At 28.3% G+C, this 22,533-nt stretch overlaps 2 protein-coding genes across 2 annotated transcripts in view; one reads left to right on the top strand and one right to left on the bottom strand.

Moving 5' to 3' along the window:
• Positions 1–1,915, bottom strand: part of LOC113557076 ((11Z)-hexadec-11-enoyl-CoA conjugase-like) — a 47,757-nt gene extending 45,842 nt beyond the window's left edge. The window contains exon 1 of the mRNA XM_026962384.1: positions 1,449–1,915. The gene's annotated coding sequence lies outside the window, so the exon portion shown is untranslated. The remainder of the gene's footprint in view (positions 1–1,448) is intronic.
• A 195-nt stretch (positions 1,916–2,110) lies between these two features.
• On the top strand, positions 2,111–22,306 carry LOC113557088 (uncharacterized protein F58A4.6). Its single transcript, XM_026962396.1, has 5 exons — positions 2,111–2,266; positions 19,677–19,837; positions 20,776–21,485; positions 21,686–21,800; positions 21,971–22,306. Exons 3-5 carry the CDS (start codon positions 21,133–21,135, stop codon positions 22,241–22,243), a joined length of 741 nt encoding a protein of 246 aa, XP_026818197.1. The 5' UTR covers positions 2,111–2,266; positions 19,677–19,837; positions 20,776–21,132; the 3' UTR covers positions 22,244–22,306.
• Positions 22,307–22,533: the final 227 nt, after the last annotated feature.

The raw sequence follows: 22,533 nt of genomic DNA, 5'->3' as shown, positions 1-22,533 counted from the left end.
TTAATAGTTATTTTATTAATCATCGTTGTTTTATTTCTAATCCATAATGATCCGTCTAATGCGTCAAGTGTGTCAATTATTGGGAATAAGTCAGTGAGATTATGAATCAATTTTGATCGATTTTGATGTTTGAAAACGTTTTAATCGTTTATAGGAAACTAATCTTTGGTAGTTAGGTATCGACCATTTCCGATTGCAATCAAATTTAAGGTGCGTCGGCGGTCGAGCCCCTCGACTCCGGCAGGCGACTAGTACAATCGCCCGATAAATCACCGACTATACGGCACACCGATAGGCTGTTAAACGAACCGCCGCGGCCGTCGAGGGTGCGCCATTTCGGCTCACCGGACGCGGACACAATGATGTCGAACACAGGTGTAGGTGGTATGCGGCCATGGGGGTTTACCTGTTGGTGTACGGGGTACACGGGCGGATGCGTGTGTAGACGTGCGACTTGGACGACGACCGAATCGCGTTTGAACGGAATGATTACAAAAATACGTTATATGATGAGTACAATACAATGTGGGCAGTTAGGTACCGAATACCGACTGTCTGCCGAGTCACATCACGTGAGCCCGTGCCAGTTACAATTAATCTACAGCGATAAGACGCACACAACGCGATTTGCCTCTTCCGCCGTGCACGAGGTGTTCCGAAATTCCCGTGTCGGAAACGGTGGGGACCGCGCGCACGGAGAACGGCCGACGCTTATAATACTAGTACCGCGTTTTCGAAATTCGGAAGATCTTCTCCCCCCCCCTCCCAGTGTACAAATGTGCAGGTACCTGCTGTATACGTTATCGTGTGCGACCGGCGTTTCGGCGTCTCTCGAAGACCCAAAGATTTTCGAACGAGAGATTTGAGTGCGTCGCTCTATCAAAAACTGACGTTCGAGAATGGCGTTGGAAAAACACGTGCGTTGCGCCGGCGAGACGTACAGAACCGATGCCAGCGCGACTTCTGTTATGTAATAGGCATACGTGTCCACTTTTTATCCGCGAAAATTTGAATTATCGGCACCGGTCGCGCAAAAAACGATATCTCTGCCCGTACGCGCGGCAGTCACCGGTCGGTGGAGGATCTGTACGATTAGTAGCGGGTTGCTGTTGTATATACGGCGTGGGTCGCGCGACGTATACCCGAAGTGGATAACAGACGCGACCGTTCCACATCACTACGGGTCTCGGGTCGGCCGGCCACGAACACGTTCTCGTCGTTCCCAACTCCAAATCCGTTTAAACGTATAAAAAAATATATTTTATATTAAAATTATGTGTTTTAAAAAATATGTTGTGGCCTGTACGATCGCGGACCGTTCGCCAGACTAACATTAAAATATTACGCACAGCGATAGGACTCTTAAGTAATAATAATATAGTAACAATAAATATAACAATAATAATAGCAGTATATAATAATATGTAATAAGGGTAAATGGTACTCACGACAATAACAATAATAAAGAAATATTATGCGTTGATGCGACGATATCGTATCGACTGGTTACGCACGTGGTGCCGAGGGTGTCGGTGACCGGTGTAGTGGTTGAGTGTGAGCACACGGTAAACGAATGCGACTGCTGCGGCGATGAGTCTACGACCGTGTACGTGGTGGCCAACGGTGGTAGTGTGCCGGTGGTGACGATGGCGGCGGCTGTAACGGTGGTGGCTGTAGTAGTAGTAGTAGTAGTAGTAGTAGTAGTAGTAGTAGTGGTGGTGGTGGTGGTGGTGGTAGTCGACATGAACGCCGGCGGCGAGCTGCTGTTGCTGGCCGCTCTTGCCGCTGCTGCTGCTGCTGCTGCCGTTGATTCTGTCACCGTCTCGGTACGTGTGTGCGTGCGTGCATGTACGTGTGTGCGCGCGCGCGCGCGGGTGTGTGGCTGTGTTTGGGTGTGCGTATGTGTGTGTCAGTGTATGTGTGTGCGCGCGCACACTACGTGAAAAGATAATAATCGCAACGACATGGACGGTCCCTCTGCTGCCGCCGCGAGTGTACGTGTGACGGTAGTCGGTAACGTTCGGGCGAGCGTGCGCGCGCGCGCGCTCGCGGTTCACAGTCGGCGGGGGCAGCGGTGGCGGACTGATCGGCTACCACCACACATACACACAACACACACACAGACACGCAAACGCGGCATACGGCACACACAATCGATAGCGGCGGCGTGCGCGAGAACCGTCTGACGAAGATGACGGAACGATAGACCTTTGCGGCCGGCAAACACACGGCGCAACAGACCTACCTCAACGGCGATTGTACCTAGGTAATACCTATGACGTACCTATAAATGAAAATAAACATTTATAAATTTTAATTCAATTATTTTTTCACAAGACAAGGCATATAGTAACAATAATAATACATTTTATTGACAATAATAATAACTATTATATCGTTATAAATGGGGTGAGAACCACGTGGTGAACTTTGCATTTTCTGCGTTCTTCCGTTCAAAAATCCCGAAAACAGTCATATAATATATTGTGTCGGACGAACGACGAACACTGACAATATTATTGGTGTATAATATGCATTTTTCGTCACCGCGTCGGGTGACAATACAAATATGATCATAAGTTGTAACAATAATAAGTCCAAAAAAATATTATAATAGCTGTAAATAAGCACGCTGGTTACAATTTCACGACGTGTTTCTTTTCCAGTCATAAGTCTGAGAGGAGAAGTTTGTGTGTGTGTTGTGAGAAAATACTAAGGGTTCACCGACCTCACCGGATAGATTCGATTGCCCCTGTTGATATCAGTATGTGGCGCAGATACACATATTATTTGTATTATTGGCAAAACCAACCACTACCTTATTATGGTATAATACTCAGTACACACGACGATGCGCGTCTTCTTTCGTACGACAATATTATTACACCATCGCATAGTCTTTCGTCAAATGTTAGTATACTACCGGCAACCGTCGTCGAGAGTTTGACCGGTTTGTGTCTATATATATGAAATACCTGAGTTATACTATAATATGCGTATATGTGTGAAATACATTGATTTAAGTACAGTTTAAACTTAAAGTTTAATCGAAATACTTAGAAAACTCAAATACATAAAATGTATTTCAAATTATACATACATACGTAATAATTGTTATAGTATGATCCAAATAGGCAATAAGCATTAACAAATTCCAAATAATTTTAGAGGCATAATTAAGAATGTTTAGAATAAAAAGAAACTGTTCAATATAAGAGGAGTATTTAACTGCCAAAAAAACATTGTAAAAAATTATAGACTTTGTAAAATATGTTTCTTATAAATTTCAATCTCATTACATTCAATTTTATAATTTTATCTTACATAATACATAGAATAAAAAATAAAATATTTTTAACCAAACTTATAACTAGTTGATAAATTACAGACAGTTCTAGTCTGTTAAATGGAAAAGCAAATGTCTTTTTTCTGGGATTCAATCAGTACTGAGTAAACATTAATGTTTAACATAAGACCGACCTAGTATGCACTGGAAAATAATATTTTGATCTTTGAAGATATGTAAAAAAAAAGTAGAAACAAACTTCAAACGTCAAAATTAGCAATTTTTATTAATCTCAAAAATGCAGGTACTTAAAAATCATTTTTGAAAAATTGAGTACTGCATTTTCAAAGAACGTTGTACGTACCCGTATATACTATGTTGTCTTACTTGTCTTACTAACGTATATCAAAACAAATTTGCATTCAGCAGAATACATTTTATGCAATTAGTTAATTCATATTAGAGTAAATTGACCTATTATATAACTTAAAATAAGAGGTATATTATCTAGAACAGTGGTTTTCAAACTGGGTGCCGCGGCAAACCAGTGTGTCGCGGTTTTTCCATAAATTACCGATTACATTGAATTGTGATATAAGAAAATACGAATATGTGTCAACTATTCGTCCAAGAATTAAAAATATTTGTTAGCCCACCAATCACACATTTCTTATTAAATATATATATAATTATAAACAATTTTGTTCATCTAAAAAAAAGGTCAGTGTGCCGTGAAAATTTTTTGAAGTGTTCGGTGTGCCGTGTATAAAATAAGTTTGAAAACCAATGATCTAGAACATAAATTTTTGATTTTTCATAAAATACTTGTTCAAATTTTAATTTTAATATGTCTACATTTTCAAAAAAATTATACACTAAACAATCCATAATAGAAAAGTGGGTTGTTATTTTAAAAACAAAAGCTTGTATCTCTACATGGTACTCCTTACGTAGTACAAAAAATCTCGAGAATTAGAATATATGATCCTTAGCAATACTTAGTAAGTATGTTTAAAAATTCCAAAAATCAGATTTTTTTAACTTCATTATTGAAGGAAGAAGGGGAGTAATAAGTATACTAGATGAATCACTGGGTATACCAAATAAGTAAAACCTGTAAAAAAAACTTGTAAAAGATCAATTATATTTATAAAATTAATTAAATACAAATTATCTTTTTTCTTGAAATTAATAGTGATAATTTAAAGAACTTTCAGAAAATTTTTAAGCAAATTTGATGAAAATATTATACATTATACACGCAGTACAATGTACATAGGTCACAGATAATAAGCATGTACTATATTATACAATATATATAAGTGCATACATTTGATATAATAACAAAAAATATAAAATATGGTATAGGTAGGTATAGCCGGTATAGGTAATGCATAAAATTTATAAAATTATAGGAGCAATATTCAAAACAGATAAACTTATATAATGCGCTGATTTTGTTAATTTTCTCATAAATATTACAATATATTATTCCAAAAATTATTGAATCTTACTGTATTTTTTATTGATTGTAGATGTCACAAGTCATAATGATATATTAGTACCACCCGTTATAGTAGTTACATTGAATATTGATTCCAACAAATTATATTAATAGGTTTACTTTCTCATATTTCTTATATGAAATTCGAAATATATCAGAAAAATGAAACAACAACTAAATGTAGCAAATGCAAAATCATAAGACAAATATTATTTATAATATTCAAAATTTTAAAACTAATTATATGAATGTCTGGAACACAAAATCAACTATTAACACAGTAGTCTATTTTTTATGTTTTTAATAAAATGGTATAACGTATAAAAGAAAGTTATCTATTCATTATTTTTAGTTTTATATTTAGAGGTGATATTTTAATCATACATATATTTTTTAATTACCTATTATTTAAATTTTAACCAAAAGTTTATATTTTATCTCGACAATTAATGAGTACAAATAATACACTGATTACAATATACTATATAATTATATATTATAAAAAATTTAAACAATTATGGAATATGATAAAATATAAGTACAGATTAGGTTGTTATTGAATAAAAAGAAGAGGTAAAAATAATATGATAAATATTATATTAAATAGCAATATTTTATAGTATACCTACATAATACTGACTAATATATTTATAATAAGTAAGGGATAGATGTGGTTGTGGGTAATTTATTTAAGATGGATATTATTTATCGTCGTGGAAGTAATTCGTAAACGGTCTTTTGCTTTATAACGATGTTGTCGATTCAAACAGAAAAAAAAAAGATGAATATTATTAAAGTAATTATTAGATTATTGGGTAAATGATGTTTTTTAATTCGTTGGTAAATAAAGAAATAGTTACGTACTATTAGATAAGTCACGGTTGGTAGTTGGTTTGCTAAGCCTTAGCTAAGGTATTCCATGCAGTATAGTTATTTATTATTATACCTTCCAATGTATCTCTATAGATAGGTTCAATATATATAACTATAATAGGTACATACAACATTGGAGAAAAATTTAAATAAATAAATAAAATATTATAAACAATAAATTTAGTAAAGAATTTAAAATATGTATTAATATAATTAATAAAATATATATAGTTATTTATAACATATAAATACATCACCGTGGTGCAAAAGAGACATTTTTTCGCTCACTACAATAGCTGAGTAGGAAAGCTATACAATTTTAACAGAAACGAAATATTACATACAGTATTTTATTAGAAATATTAAATTACGATTGCTGTAAGTTTTTATAACTGAAACTATTTGCGGAGGAATGAAAATGCCGAGGAATTTTTTCAACATGATTTTTTTTATGAAAACTATAACAGAACAAAAATTTTCAACGAAATATTTTTTACGTAATAATATATTCCTACAGAATATTTATTCGAATGAAAAACATTCATAATGCAAATAATTTATAATAATATAAGGGCGAATAGAAAAAATTATTCGAGATAATATTTTCAACAGGAATACCTTATTAGAAGATCCAATCCATTTGAAAATATATTCCAGCTAAAAAAAATTGATTTATGTATTTAATACATTTTTTTCATACATTACAATCATAATTTGTAATAAACTGAATAATAGACAATTATAAAATGAAAAATAAAAAACTGTTATTGAAAATAACATTATAGTTAACAACATCGATATATTATATAGTGCAGCGGTTCCCAACCTTTTTAGTTGTGCAAACCACCAATTTTGTAAAAAAATCTTTGAAGCCCACCTATATACGTAAGCACACATAAATATATACATATGGCAGTTATTAGAAATAAAAGAATTAAAAAATCAATTGTTTATTAAGAAAAACACTTTGTTCAACTTAATCACAAGTTAAACAATTTAATATGATTTAACGTTCGATAGTGCTAATTATATACTAATTGGACACTGTAGAATATAGAATGTAGATAATATTGATAAATATTATTATAACCAGAAATATTATTAGGTATATAATAAAAATATATAATACTATTATTTTAAATATATATTATATAATATATAAAATATTTAATATTATACGGTTCACGGCCCAGTATCACGCTGCTCGCAGTCTACAAGTGGGTTGGGAACCGCTGAATTATAGTGTTTAATACAAAAAATAAATTAAAAAATATATAAAATAGTTTTTCATTTAAGAGCAGCAAAAGATTTATTTTTATATAAATAGATTGTGGGCGATTATACTCATAAAGTTATAACTAGATATATATTTATAGGGATGAGTTTTTGAGCGTCTCAAACTTTAATAAATTCAAACAGTTCGAAATTCGAAAATTCGAATTCTAGAAAAGTTCAATAACATAATCAAGTTAGAAATGTTTGAATATGACAGCAGATTAATTATAATATAAATTTTTTTTTTGTTAAGTAAAAAAAGGTACTAAACACTGTTTTACTTCAACTACATTTTAAGATTTGTACTTTTTTTAATTCGACACAGTTAAAATGTTCATATAGGTATATGATTCAAGTTTAAAAAACTTGTCCTACCTATCTAGCCATTTATATTCATACAATTTAATATTTATTTTATAGTAGGTATAACATTTGTAATCACTAAATAATATTTAATACTTATACTGTATAAATTAATAAATATTATACTTAAGATAAATAATCCATTTTTTTTTACCTCTAATACCCATTTATTTTTTAGTAATATATTTTATTTATATCTACAAATTTAGTACACTTAAGTAAAAAAAATTGCAGTTAGTTTTAGTTAAAGTAAACTTTTTAAATTTAAACTTCCATTTAAAATGAAATGTACACCATGCAAATAATTCTTTAAAAGTATAATAAAAATTAAACTTCATTAATATAATTAAATATCTTTGAATTAAATAAAATAATAATTAATTAACTTTATAAATATTTTTAATATAAATTAATTGTTTAATTAACTCAATCAAAGAAAAATATTATTACTTTCTAGGATTTATTAACCAAAATGTTCTTTTTTAGGCTATTTTTTATTTTAACGACTATAAAAATAACTATTTAAAAGCAAAACTTATTGACGGACTGACAAAAATGAATTTATTGTTGTAACAATAAAGTAAGAGCATATGTATGTGTTGTATGTCACAGAAGATTTTTTAATAGCAAAACAGTTATTTAAAAAATATTTCCCCGCTCTCTAAATTAATTATAGCTCTATAACCCAGTATTTTAAGTCACACAGTTCTATCAATATAGACGTTTACAATTGTAAAAACATTATTGCATATACATTATACATTATAATAATATATATCTGGTTTATCTGATTTCATTCGTTTATGGTGAAATTGTATTATTATATCTGTCATTTTATCTCACATTTCCCCAAACTTTATTTTATTGTTCATATTTTATAAGAACAAAAACAGGTTTCGCACGACCAACCCCATTATTTAATGTCTATATATTTATAATAGAATGTTCAAATTTGTAAAATGCAACAAGGAAAGACTTTATCTACAATGTAAAGCCTTTTCAATTCTTACTTGTAGTTTATAAAAATATTGAGTTAAACTATAATAAAAACGCTACATTACCTACATAGAAATTTATCCCTAGTTTGCTTTACAATTTTGAATACTATGTATTAAAATATTTTATAAATACTTATTATTAAATGATCATGGTGTATTGGTATGTATTTACATACGAAACAATTTTTAATTACTATTCAATAATTTTTAATATAAATATATATAATATATTTCCCACATTAAACCTTCAAAAACTGACGCGCAATAACTAATCTAAGAATTAAGGATTAATCGTAAACTATAAGAATACATGGTTTCCATTAAAAAAATTGTATACATTTATTAAATAAGAAAAACACCCCCATTTAATGAAAATGAAACATGATTTCTGTAAGTATTAAGTTCTGTAGTGTATCATTTTCATGAAAATTATGATTTCAACTATTTGTAGCGGAAGTGGTAAACTGAGTCCCAAATAATTGGGTGGATATTGGGGCTAGATAAATTGAGTCCGAAAAACCTTAACGTGCTAGGTAAACTGAGTCCCGAGTAATAATATTTTTCAAAAGAAAAATTTATAAATAACGACAATGTACCTAATTAAAAATAAAAAGTCTCTACATTCAATGAGTACTGTATAATGAATAGACACCAATTAATGATTATCGATTTCCTTACTTAAATTTTACCTACATTCAAATAGATACATATATAAAAATACGTAGCAAAGAGGTAATTAAAATGAAAAAAATAACAATAGAAAAATTTGTTTTTGAGACAAGAAATGTTGAAATATGAAAATAAAAATATTTCAAGATTTGAATTTGTTAAGAACATATCAATTACATTTTTACCATGTACATAATAACAATAAACAGTAATAAATAAAAAATAATTGACTTGAATTTGTATATTACATATTTAATTAATTGTGATTTTTATGTACAATCTAGTAAATTATATTAGATATTAAAAACAAACAAAGCACATTTTTAACCACTCCAGTTGTATTAACATAACAGATAGTACTAAGCATGTAAAAGTGAGAAAGAAAATGTTCTGTTTTGGAAACTAAACCTATTATAAACAGGGACTCACTTTACCTTATACCTTTTCAAATCCGGGACTCAGTTTACCACAAAAACGGTATTTCGGACTCAATTTACCTAGCCCCATTTGTAGTACCTATGTCAAAAAAATAAATGTATTCAAAATTTTAAATTCCAACATAAATAAATATAATATTGATTATGAATTCCACACAGATGTATAAAACATTAAACAGTTTTGTTTAATAAATCTTTGGAATTCTATTCTCTTAATGTATTGTCCATATAGATCATTCATATATATTCCATGGAAATTTAGTTTCATTAAAATGATATTCCATACATTGTTTTCATGGAAAACAATTCCAAAACATAATTTCCTTCTATAAATATGTGTTTCTTTATTAATAATGCATATAATTTCCAACTTTTTAGACATTTTCTGCATTTAATTACCATTAATGTCAATAGAAACACAAGGTAAATAATTTATCTTTCTTGTTTCAATAATGAACGTAGAACGTTAAATAATACATTTTCAATTTAGCATGCATTTTAAAATGACACGAAATAATTTCATTATTTAATATTTCAAATTAAATGCTTATCAAACAAAATGCATACTCATGTATTTTCGATAATTTTTAATTTTTTTAAAACAACTTACATGAAATACTGTGCCATACATTTTTAATTCTAGTTTCTAGACACAATAAAACATTAGCTTAATAAATTCAAGTGCCTAAAATATGGTGCCTAAATAAAAACCATAAAATAATAAAAATATTCTGAAAATATATGTGCATAGAAAATTATAAGTATAGTTATAGTAGCAAAAAGGTTTAACTGGTTTAAGGCTTAACTAAAATCATTTGATGAAAAATTATAATTTTATAGAAATATGATACTTTTTTGATTATAGGATAAACAACTTATGAGGAACCTTTTATCATATTTTTATGGTTCTTAACCTTTTGATAAAAAATTATCAATATAAATCTAAATTCATTTAAAGACATGTAAAAATGATATCATCTCTATAAATATATAACTCAATATGATTTAAGTATTTTATGAAAAAGGCTCTATTATTATTTCCTTCTAAATTACAAAAAAAAAAATCAATTTTTTCGAAAAGTGATTTTGTGTAAATATTCCAGTACCACTGTTTTCATTATTTTTTATCAATTATTAAAAAAAATTTGGTACTTTTGATATTTCCTATTTTTGACCTTCGATAAAAACTAGATCAAATTTGTTCCCGATTATCAAAGTTAACTACCCTCAAGGTTACCGAAAGTTGAATGTATACATTTACCTATATACCTATTATTCATAATAATATTTAGAAAAAAAATCTCTGATGTACTTCATACATATTGAAAATAATATTTATTTATCAAATTAATCATTGCAATAATAGTAATTACTAGCAGCTACCAATTACTAAATATCTATATTAACATAGTAAACTGATATATTGTAGTAGGTACCTTGTATTACTATATTATTTTCGTTTTCAAATTTCCATTCTTCCTAATTTAAATTATCTCCCGTCTCCATTACGTTAATACGTGCAATATTCTATTAACCAAAACAAAGCTTACATATTATTATTATTATTTATTTTCATTTAAAAGTTTAAGGTACACATACATGTATATATATATTAATTCCTAACTTTTAGTATTATTTATAGTGCATAGTATAGTACTGGAAAGTAATTTTGTTATTGTTTTAACTACCAAGCTCTACTTAATTTACTTATAACCATTATACAATGACCAACGATTTAAACTCTGGTTTTGTTGTTTGCAATAATATTTCGCGATATAATATATTATTGGCATTAACAATAAATTTATTAGACAATACAAATTAAAAATTATTTGGCTTATGATTATTTATGATTAATTTATATAAATCAAATTATTCAAGTTTATAAATAGCGTTTAACACAACCGTTATATTACCATCATGAAAACGGAGATTACCAATAATTATAGCTGTAGCGTCGGTAGCCCCCTTTTTTTGATAAATTAATTTTAAATTTAGTCGCGTAACTGCAAAAGTGATTTAATTATGAATGATTTTATTAGATATAACTATATAAGTGTACCAAATATCTATCAAGAAAGTACCTATGTCCTATATAGAAACAACACTATAATAAATCTAAAAAACTACGTTAGAACATACGATGGACCAATAAATATTAAGTTAAAATGTCAGAGGCTTTTTAATAATTTCTCATAATTTTGCTATACGTACCTAGCTACTACTTGCAGAATACGAATAGCTCCTATGAAGACTTAATATTAACCATTGACCCTTAATGTTTATATAGCTATATATATATATATATATGTATAATGTATATGGTATATAATCCAATCTTATATTATATTATTGTTTGAAAATATAAAGACGAAAATACGCAATTCGTACGGGTATCCATTTATATATATTATATTATTATATACTCATATTTCACAGTATAACCGTATTATATATTACACATTGGGCATCTATTAGGAAGGTAAGATATCATGATGTTGTCGCGTGTTGAATAAGAGCTGTTGACGACCAATATTCTGTTACACGGCACGCGCCTGCCTTTCGGTTCGTATAAATTATAGATATACAGTATATAGCTAATAACATAGTACAATATAATACAATTATAGTCCACATTATAAAACCCTATAGTAGTGTAGTATAACTAAATAGCTATACCAGCATACCCCATATTAATTATTATATATATAAGCGGACAACCTACATATAATAGAAATTTTGAATTGGTAGCAAATTAAATAGGTAAACATGTATAACGTTCTTTAAATATGTTTAATACAATCTAATATTTTCACTTTTTAGTTCATCACTCAACCGTAAAAATGGTGAATTCAAAAAATTAAAAATAATATCAAGTATGCTTGAAATAATATTTTTAAATTATTTTATTCTATGAAATTAAATGCTAATATAAGTACTACTTTGTTTAATCATATTTTGTTATACTTATTTTTAATATTTTATCTACTTGGTCCACCATTAGTTTTTGATCATTGAGCAATATTTAAACTTTTTCGACATTGATCACTCAAGTTGAGCATTGCAATTTATTAATTTTCTTACATATCCTATAACAGCATATACGTATACGCTATTTTATATACATTCAGTATGATCACTATCGCCTAACACGTAATAAAGGCAATATTTTTAAGAAAAACCATATAATCAAACAAGACCATTTATATCAAAATAATAATTAGATTAATAAATTTATTGTCTAAGAAATTTAATTGTGTGATGGCTGTGGCCTGTGATACTCATCACAACTCCAACACACGACACATCCACTATATTGTAAAGCACGGCACACATATTATAATTTCTAAATATTATAATAATAATAGGATATGATTATACATTGTCTGAGCGTTTAAAAATCAAAATGTATACCAGTTGTGTATTTAGTATTTACTGTTTAGTATTTCTCAACACTGCTATACGATAAATACGTTTCAACACAAGAGTAGAAGCGAACCTAAAATTACCGACATTACATTTATATACTTACATAGTACATTATAATATTATATTATACTACGACTTAAGAGTATAACTTTAAAAAAGTAAAAAACCAGAAAAATTACTCTGTTGTATTCTATATGTAACATAAGTACTTAGATCTTAAGTGTATCTCATCATTAAGTAGGTCACTGTAATAGATTTGTTAAAATTTAATTCAATAACAAAATTATTGCATACAAAAAATGATTCTGAGCGAAGATGATTTCAGTCTTTATTTCTTCTTATAATATATTTATACTACCTACCATACATTTTTTTTTATTATTTATTAAATTTAATATAAAACCTGTATCTATGACACAATAAAAATATTTGGCATAAGTAAAGATGCTAAAAGAAAAAAACAAGTTGAAGAAAGAAGTCACCCGTTGATGACAATTTAATTTAGTATATTATTACTTATTAGAAGTATTAGGATAATGCAGAATTGGTTTCCGAGACAAATAAAGTGTACAAATTGGTTCCCTAAAAAATTACTTTCCACTTTCCAGTATATAACTGTTATAAAATATGTACAAATCAATAATTTTATAATATTTTATTAGGTTTTAAGATTTTTGGGAAAGTTTATAAATATAATTATATATCTAGTTGTATACTTGTATCTAGTAGTAATTGTTTAGTTTCACTTAATTATTATTATTGATGTGAGGACAAAATATTATTATATTGATCATTAACCAATATACGTATATAGCGTATAATATGAATATATTATACTGAGCAACATTTTTAACCATACCTAAGTATTCTAGATAGTGTTTTAAGTATGAAATATTATGTATATATATATTTATGAAATATTTTATGAAAGGATTTTGCTTCTTCATTTATTTTTTTTAGTTTTAGATCTGAATATAGTGTATTATGATACAAAAGGAGCCATGAAGGGCATATTTTGTTAATTTACTGAGAGCAATATTTTAAAATGTTTGAATTTTTCGCATTACCCCAAAACTGAAGCCCACACGTTCATAGTGGTTTTAATAGAGAGTATTACCATAAGTAATTTATTTCTCTATTAGTAGGTAATAATAGGTAGATTGAAATAAAAATAAAATATTGCATCATGGTATATTATAATATTATTGTTATTGACTTGTAAATGAATACCGCTATTCCGTAAAATGATGTAGATACTATTTTTAATATTATGGAATAAGTACATGGACTAAGTAGACAATAGCCATAAGTAAAATTAGGGGGGCTTATAGCCACTTACTCCGGAGGTATAGCATCCTCTAATATTTTTCGTTTTATATAATATTAAAACCTCTACTTATAAATGAAAAACCAAAACAGTTTCTCATCAGATATCAGTATATTATTAATTAAACCGAGTTTTCATCAATTAATAGACAAATTAAATATTAAAATTATCTTACCCGAAAATACCATATTATAAGTAAATAAAAATTTTAAGGTTATAAAAATAAAATAAACTAATTAAATGTTAGTATATTATGTTATACAATATTTTTTCTCGAATATCCATTAAACTCATTAATTTTAATTTTAATAACATATTTTAAAAACTTCATTGTGTGAATATAATAATACTATAAAGTATAAATAAATAACGCAATGGCAAAAAGATCAAGTTTCTACACCGACCAATAATATGTTTTGTATTAAAACATAACACAATAATCAATAAATAAATACAACATAAATATCCAATTTCAAATAACTACTAAAAATGCTATAAGCCCAATTAATGGATGACTTTTTATTATATTTTTAATCTTATAGATTATTAAAATTTAAAATTGTATGATTTATTGATTTGTAAATTTTTTGGAGATAGCAGAATTTGTTAAAATTTGAACAAGTGCTTATAAAAAAATAGTGGTTACCTAATTTGAATTACATACATTTTGTTTTTGATTTCCTAAAAAACAAACACGACAAAAACTTACTATTAAATTAATTTACTAAAAAATAAATTATTCTAAATACCTTCGTTATACTTTAATTAGGGCAAAATCTCCATTATAAAAATAATTCACATGCAGTGAATAGTGGATAACAAAAAGAAAAAAAATCACGCCATTCCTCGTAAAGAATTATAGTGTTTGTAACTTGAAAGCATGACTATCCTTATTTACAAAAAATAGGTATTTTAATGTTGACAGTTGAGCACAGTAATGCAACCACGATTTATTGAAAGATAGAGGGTCAAACTTCGTTTTATGAGCCGAACGTTGAAATTTTTCTTCAAAGTTGTGTTATAATTTTTATTATAGTAATTCAAACTATTATACAATTGTTATTATATAGTTGATAAATGATCCATAATATATTCAAGATTAAATAAATAATATAGATACCTAGGTAGGTACCTATTTACTAATATACTTAAGAGAAATCTAGGACGTCCCCCCTCGATTCATTAGACGTTTCTCCCCTTAATGGAACAATTTTCCCCCGGATAAAAAAATTAAAAGTAAAAATATTAAACAATAATATACAAAATCAATAAATGCACAAATTAATTCTATAATTTTATTTTATTAATTATATTAAATTAATATGAAAACATAATTCAATAATTCGTCATAATAACACTATTGCCAAAATAAAATACACTAATATATATATTAAAAATATTTAACAACATACAAATTACAAATGCAAATAAATACACTATTGATATTAAAATACAAAATTAAATAATACAAATAAAAAAATCCAACTAATATTTTTTATTCTGGTAAGATAGCTCACAGAAATTAAAAAATTTTAAATATCATTATTTGAAAAGCTTTCATTTAACTTTTTTAATCTGTCATCATTGCCCAAATTATTACGAAAACCTCCTGATCTATAATTTAAAATTTTTATTGATACACTTGAATTGCTCATCTGCAGAGTTTCAATAAAAAGACAAATATTTAAATGATTAAAATATTAAATGCAGTATTGTACTAGTGTTACAAATTTATGATTCCACCGTTTCGAAATATTGTTTATTCTGCCTATATGGCTATATCAGCTCTAGTTAAATCAAACACATTCCACATAGAACGCGAATAATGATAGTCGATAGACGCCCGTATAAATATTTTGGGTAAAACTAAAGAACCTATTTTCCAACCTATTATATTATATGTAAAAAAATATACATCGACTCAGGGGAGACGGGAGAAACGTTCAAATACTACATTAGAGTACATCACACCCGAGTCCGAGTGTGTTGTCTCCATCTTATAAACGTAAACAGCAAATTTATGTCTAATATTTCTAATTTTGTGTAGTAAGCTAATAAAATAAATTGATACATAACATTTAAAAACAAAAAAAATTATCTGTGTTTTTTCGGATTGTATGATATTTTAATTTTTAAGCAAGCTGAGTACCCAAGTAAAATATTACAAATTAAAATTAAATTATCAAACGTTAATAACGATTAAAAACCTACGAAAAACCTCAAATAATATCCTTACCTTTCAAATGTTTCATTAAAACATTTGAACAAATAGCCATGGTCATTTTGTCACGGCCATCATTTCGCCAGGAATACATTTCGCTGTGAGCTGTTTCGCCGTGTAAGGACATTTTTTCATAGTGTTAATAGTGACAATAGTGTTATTGATATATTGCCATATTGGATCTTACTTCTTCGTCCTATCGTTAAACATATACTCATTGTAATTATAATCTTGGCGACAAGTTCTCATCTGGCACACACAGTGCCGTATCTAACGGGGGGCAAAGGAGGCAATTGCCTCCGGCGTCATAATTTTCATATGTTAAGAACGGCGTCAAATATTTTTAGTACCAATAACTTATTATTTGAAAAATTTATTTTGTTCCCGGCATCTTTAGCTCTTAATCCGGCGTTAGGCACACAACTCGCATACGCCATATAGTAGATAATAATATGGAAGAGTTTCATAATTTATTAAAATGATTTGAAGACAACTATATCGATAGACTAATTATAAATGATATAGGTAGACATCAAGCACGTTTTCATCAAATATTTGAAATTTTGAAACCTTTTTAATAGAGTTTCGAATTCCAAAGATAGGACACATAATTAAACAACTTAACACTGAAATAGGAGAATATAATCATTAATCAAACAATCTGGACTTTCATTAATTGTTTAAAAAAATTCTCAAATTAGCTATGATTATTTTTATTCTCAGCAAATTGCAGGACAAAACCCACAGAAAAAAATTAACGATCTAGATAAACAAAATTATATACAATAGAGATTATATTTCATATTTAAGAGACGTGGCATATAATATCTCATAAAGTCATAACCTAGATGACTAATTAAGTAAAGACTTAATTATTTGTTATTTCTTCTATTATTATTTATTAATTTATTATCATATTATACATATTAAAATTACGAAATAAAGTAACAAGTTGTTCATAATTTTTAACTTTAATTATTATATTATTTGAAAATATTTAATAGCTCGAAACTTGAAAGGGCCATGGTCAAATATTCTAGATCCTTGGGATTTATAATAATTAAATTCACTCTAATTAGCTTATTATTATATGAAAATAAAAAATTTTGTTAAACGCAAATTTGCTAGATATGTAGTACGTTTGAAGAATGGAATCAACATTGTGGGTCTTAATAAATTATTTTACTGAGTCCGCTTTCATTTTTTCATAGATTTCAGCGTCCCCTTTCATTTAATTAAACGAGGAAAAATACTAGCTTATAGTATCTTACTATATGTGCAGGGGGTGTGGGGGACAAAGTCCACAACGGATTAGTTTACAATTTATCTGCTATGGAACGGTGTTTTCTGAACTAAAACCAACGTCCGTCCTCAATTTTTTTTTTTTAATTCGAGCACTAACTGTCCAGAGAATGAAGGAATCCTAACTCCGGACATGAAGACTCACAGGGTTGACAAAAGGTTAAATCACAACTCACAAGGCATAATTAGATAGGTAATCGTACTAATCATAATTCATTAATTCATAATATCAGAAAGCTGTGCTAAGCCCATTACTATTCTATAGTAATGGTATAGATATTCTGTGGCTAAACCACGTTATAGCGCTATCTAGTTACTACCACGGTTTAAAATGTGATTGTACAGCCTGCCACAGGCTCGTTATAAATACTACCCACGGTCTTAAATAATATCCAGTCGCTGAAATTTTGTCCGCTATTTGGGGGTGTCCAGTATTTAGAAAGAGAAATATAATATTAGAGAAATAAAAATTTTAATTATAAATAAAAAATGTATTTATTTATTTAGTTATTTATACATAATACATATAAAATATATGCAATATACATAAGTACATAATAAATTTATTTTTTTTTTTATTATTATTATAAATTTACACGAAAACTTTGATTCTCATACACGGGTACACGATATACTGCGAAAGTATATTGTACTATAATTCCCCATCTTATACCATTTTAGCAATATATTTTTAATTAATTAATTAATCATACAATATAAAATTGTAGTAATAACCAACTAATTAAAAACCAAAATGAAGTAAATATTTTAAATTACCTTATTCTGAGATGTAGTTGAGTTTGAATTTTACGTATTTAAGTAATAGACCATTTGTAGACATTCGTCGCATGGCAGATCCTATAGGCAGTTTAAATATTTTACAAGTCTTGATGCATCTGGCCCTAATTTGCTATGCAGTTTGATGGTGTATGAAAATGAATCATGAGATCCTATAAGAAGTAGTTTATCAATTTATATAAAATATATGAAGGATTATAGGGAAAAATGATAATGGTCAATATTCCTAATATGTTCAGTATTGCAATTTGCAATATTAAAATTTCAGAACTCAAAACAACCATCAAGTATGTCATGTCATAAATCCTCTGGTCTTATCTTAATAGCATCAATGACATCGTGTACCACAATTGCAACTACGACCTACATCGTAGAAAGTTAAATATTAAATTAATTGGGTTTCAACCATCAAAAATCAAAATACGAATTTCCGCACATATTTTAGTTAACAGATTTTTGCTTGATAACAACAAAATGATAACGACTATTGTGTGATAATGATAACAATATTATGGTGCCGTAATAGCATTAATAATAGATTGTTCTGTGGTTATAGCAAGGCTTATAAATATCCGTGCATAATAGGTAGTATTTAATCTATTCTGTGGTATTTATAACGACCCCCTCCCTGCCACAGTACGCCCAGTAAGGCATATAATAAAATTGTTATCCATCTCGATCACGATTAAAGATAATACTATACTATATGTATATTATATCGATGATTACATGGATATAGATATATCCACGCCAGTGCACTTTGCTATACCCTCAGAATAAAATAATGATTCCCTTAATGTCGTCAATCTGATACAGTTTGTATAATAGACCGCCAAAGCGCTAGTAGTTAGATCGCCCTTTCCCGCTCAAATATTATTAATAAAATGCTAATAATTTATTTATATACTTATACTGTGGTCTATGACTATGAATTATGATATTATTGATATTCTATAATATTATATTCCAATATTGAATATTCCATAATCAATGCTATTACCAAAATACCATATTACCCATAATAATTCGTATACGATTATACTTTTAAATATTAATTATTATACAAGTACCTATATGGAGCTATTAATATTTAATACTTAAAGTTAAAATTTGTGATGCCTGGACATAGGTGTATTATACCCGGGTGTACATCAGGATATGATTCCTGTGTTGTTAAACATAATTTTTTTACAGTCCCAAAAGATCCTGTTTGACTTGGACAATGGATGAAAGCAATACCTAGAAAAGACTTTGAAATTAAACCAAAACAAGTTGTTTGTGAGCTGCATTTTCACAAAACACACATAATTCGAAAAAAAATTCACACAGATATACATGGAAAAATTTTAAAAGAGGTAATATTTTAAACTCTTCATTTATTATACAAGTATGTATGGAAGGTATAGTTGATTTTGGTAAATAAAAAACTTAGATTCATATTTTTGTTTTACGAGTCTTCACAAGAAAAATGTGTGAGTGAAAAATGTTATTTAACTAAATTGTGTTTAGTTGATACCTATTAGGGTTCATTAATACAAATTCAAAAATAATTGAAAATTGCATGATATAGGTACCTGCCTACTTATGTAATAATTTATAATCTTTCTAACTTTCTTGTTAAAATAAATTTTATTTTTGGGAAAATGTCTTTAATGCATTTTCAGTTGTTGGTTATGTATAAACTTGTGGCTAAGTTTACAAAAACCTAGGTTCGTATTATTCTAACTAGGTATATATTTCGTATGATTCTTACTAGGTATTAAATAGGTACATACTTTTGTAATTTGCTTATTATTTTTTAATTTTTATATTAATTTGTCACTTATAGGTTATAACAAATGTAGGATTATAGGTATATCTATTATAATTAATATAATTTTGGTTTTTATGTTATATTTTTATGGAAAGATAATAACAAAATATATATATTATATCATAAGATGCCAGATTACTTTTCTCATTTAGTTTATAAAAAAATACTCATTAAAACATCACTTGCACTATTAAATGTGATTTATAATGATATAAACCTATAGTAGTTAGTACAATCACAGACTATATGAAAATATATATAGTCTGTGGTACAATCTACCATTTATTACCTACTGGCTACTACACTATGTAAAAAAAATACTAGTAACTGGCAATATATTAAAGTATATTACGTTTTTCTTCCGAGAATTGAGATTTTGAACATTGCAGTTCATATATTTATGACTATTTATAAATTAATACAATTATTATAATAACTAAAAAAATAATAAGTATTAACACTACACTAATATTTTTCTAGGCTACTATTGCTACTGCCTACTACACGGGTGAACTCACTACTAGCGCTAAGCGGCAATTTCGTCATGATACACGACATTAAGAATACATTCATCCTTATCAGTGGCCAGTCCTTACTATTATATGTTCGTGGATATATCTATATCTGTGATGATAACTGAGACGTCTTATCAGTTTATCAGTGCAAGCGCGGATGGCCCGCGCGATAATTGATGATAAACTAATATTGAGATTTTGTACTATAAAACGTTATGTACTTAAATTAGACTTTGTTGATTTTTAAAATATCCACTGCTGTAAGTGAAATAATGTCCATCGTAGATCTTTTCGGCTTTCAACGCTTCTCGTTATATGCACAATGCGAGTGTGTTGTCTCCGAGTGTTCGTCGACGGTAATCTGTGGGACTGCCTGCTTATAGTGAAACACAACCGGAAATATGTCCTGTACACGACTGTTGACCAGCTGCCGTTCAGCATGTCGGCTGAACTGTGCTCGCTAGGTCTGAATGGTGCCCTGGATCTCATGCCTGCGGTAATGGACGCCAATTGTCTAGAGTGCGTCATCAAGGCATTGCAGAACAGCAATACACTCAAACGATTGGTCATGAGACAGATGAATAGCGTTGCGTCGGTAGACAACAACAACATTGTGGTTGGCTTCAACGACGTTCAACTAGTTACACCGGACAAATATAGACTGCCTTACACATGGTAAACTGTTAACAAAACATTCAAAAAGAGATTAAAAACCCAATGTTTGTCAATCTAAATTATCTAGAATTAATTTTGATAAATAAAGAGATGATATACTATATTATATACTTAATAAACTTATTAATATGTAATAATTAATAATTGTCTATTGTTTTTTGTCTATTTATTGATTTAAAAACCTTTAACTATTGTTTTAGGTGCGAACTATATGAAAAAACTGATACTGAATACAGAGAGCTTGAAAACATAATGGCTTGGTTATCAACTCTAGGTGGAGCTTTCTCGTCATTGGGAGATCAGACAGAACACTGTGTAAGTACAGTTTTGATTAAATCTTTGCTAAAACTCCATTTTTGATACTACACTTCTTTTTTAATCATTTATATTTCTAACTACTATGCAAGCCTAAAATTTTAAAAAGCAATGTGAAGATATCATTATAATATTTTTTACATAATATAAAATATTTTGTTTACTTTTAGGCAATTGTTGCAGGAAATATTTCATTGCAACAATTAAGTATAGCAATAAGAATTGGTGATCCTTTGACTGCTGCCCGATGTAAACTGTATGCTGCTATTAGTCTCATGCAGCGTGGTTTTTATAGGCAAGCAAAAATCATTGTTCAGAATCAATACATGTTTATAAAATCTCAATTAGTTGTCGATGAGCGACTTATCAAAATGTGTTGTGGTATATGGACAAAATTGCGATATGAATGGAATCGAAAAAAATATCTTAAAAAAAAATTGTAGTATATTTTTACATCAAATCATAAAAGATAACTGAATTAAATTAAAGAGAAATATTTATATTATGCTCCTGGCTTATTTTATGTATATGTTTATAAATTATAAGTACAGTAGAACTTTATCAATCCAGACTATTTGGGGCTCTAGCCATTTTAGGTTTTACTATATTAACAATAAGCAACAACTCTTGATGAATTCTTTAGCCCATTCAGTTATTTTATAATGTGTATGAATAATATACATTTTGTTCAATTAAACCTACTCAAAACATTTATTAATACTAAAAATAATAA

Source organism: Rhopalosiphum maidis, chromosome 1 (assembly GCF_003676215.2).
Source record: "Rhopalosiphum maidis isolate BTI-1 chromosome 1, ASM367621v3, whole genome shotgun sequence".
Classification (NCBI taxonomy): Eukaryota; Metazoa; Arthropoda; class Insecta; order Hemiptera; family Aphididae; genus Rhopalosiphum; species Rhopalosiphum maidis.
This window is presented reverse-complemented; position numbering and strand designations above follow the sequence as displayed.

Excerpts from the sequence above, each read along its gene's own strand:
- LOC113557088 (XM_026962396.1), top strand. The coding sequence starts at position 21,133 with ATGCGAGTGTGTTGTCTCCGAGTGTTCGTCGACGGTAATCTGTGGGAC. Across the intron at positions 21,486-21,685 it reads TATAGACTGCCTTACACATG|GTGCGAACTATATGAAAAAA; the intron begins GTAAACTGTTAA and ends CTATTGTTTTAG. Across the intron at positions 21,801-21,970 it reads GAGATCAGACAGAACACTGT|GCAATTGTTGCAGGAAATAT; the intron begins GTAAGTACAGTT and ends GTTTACTTTTAG.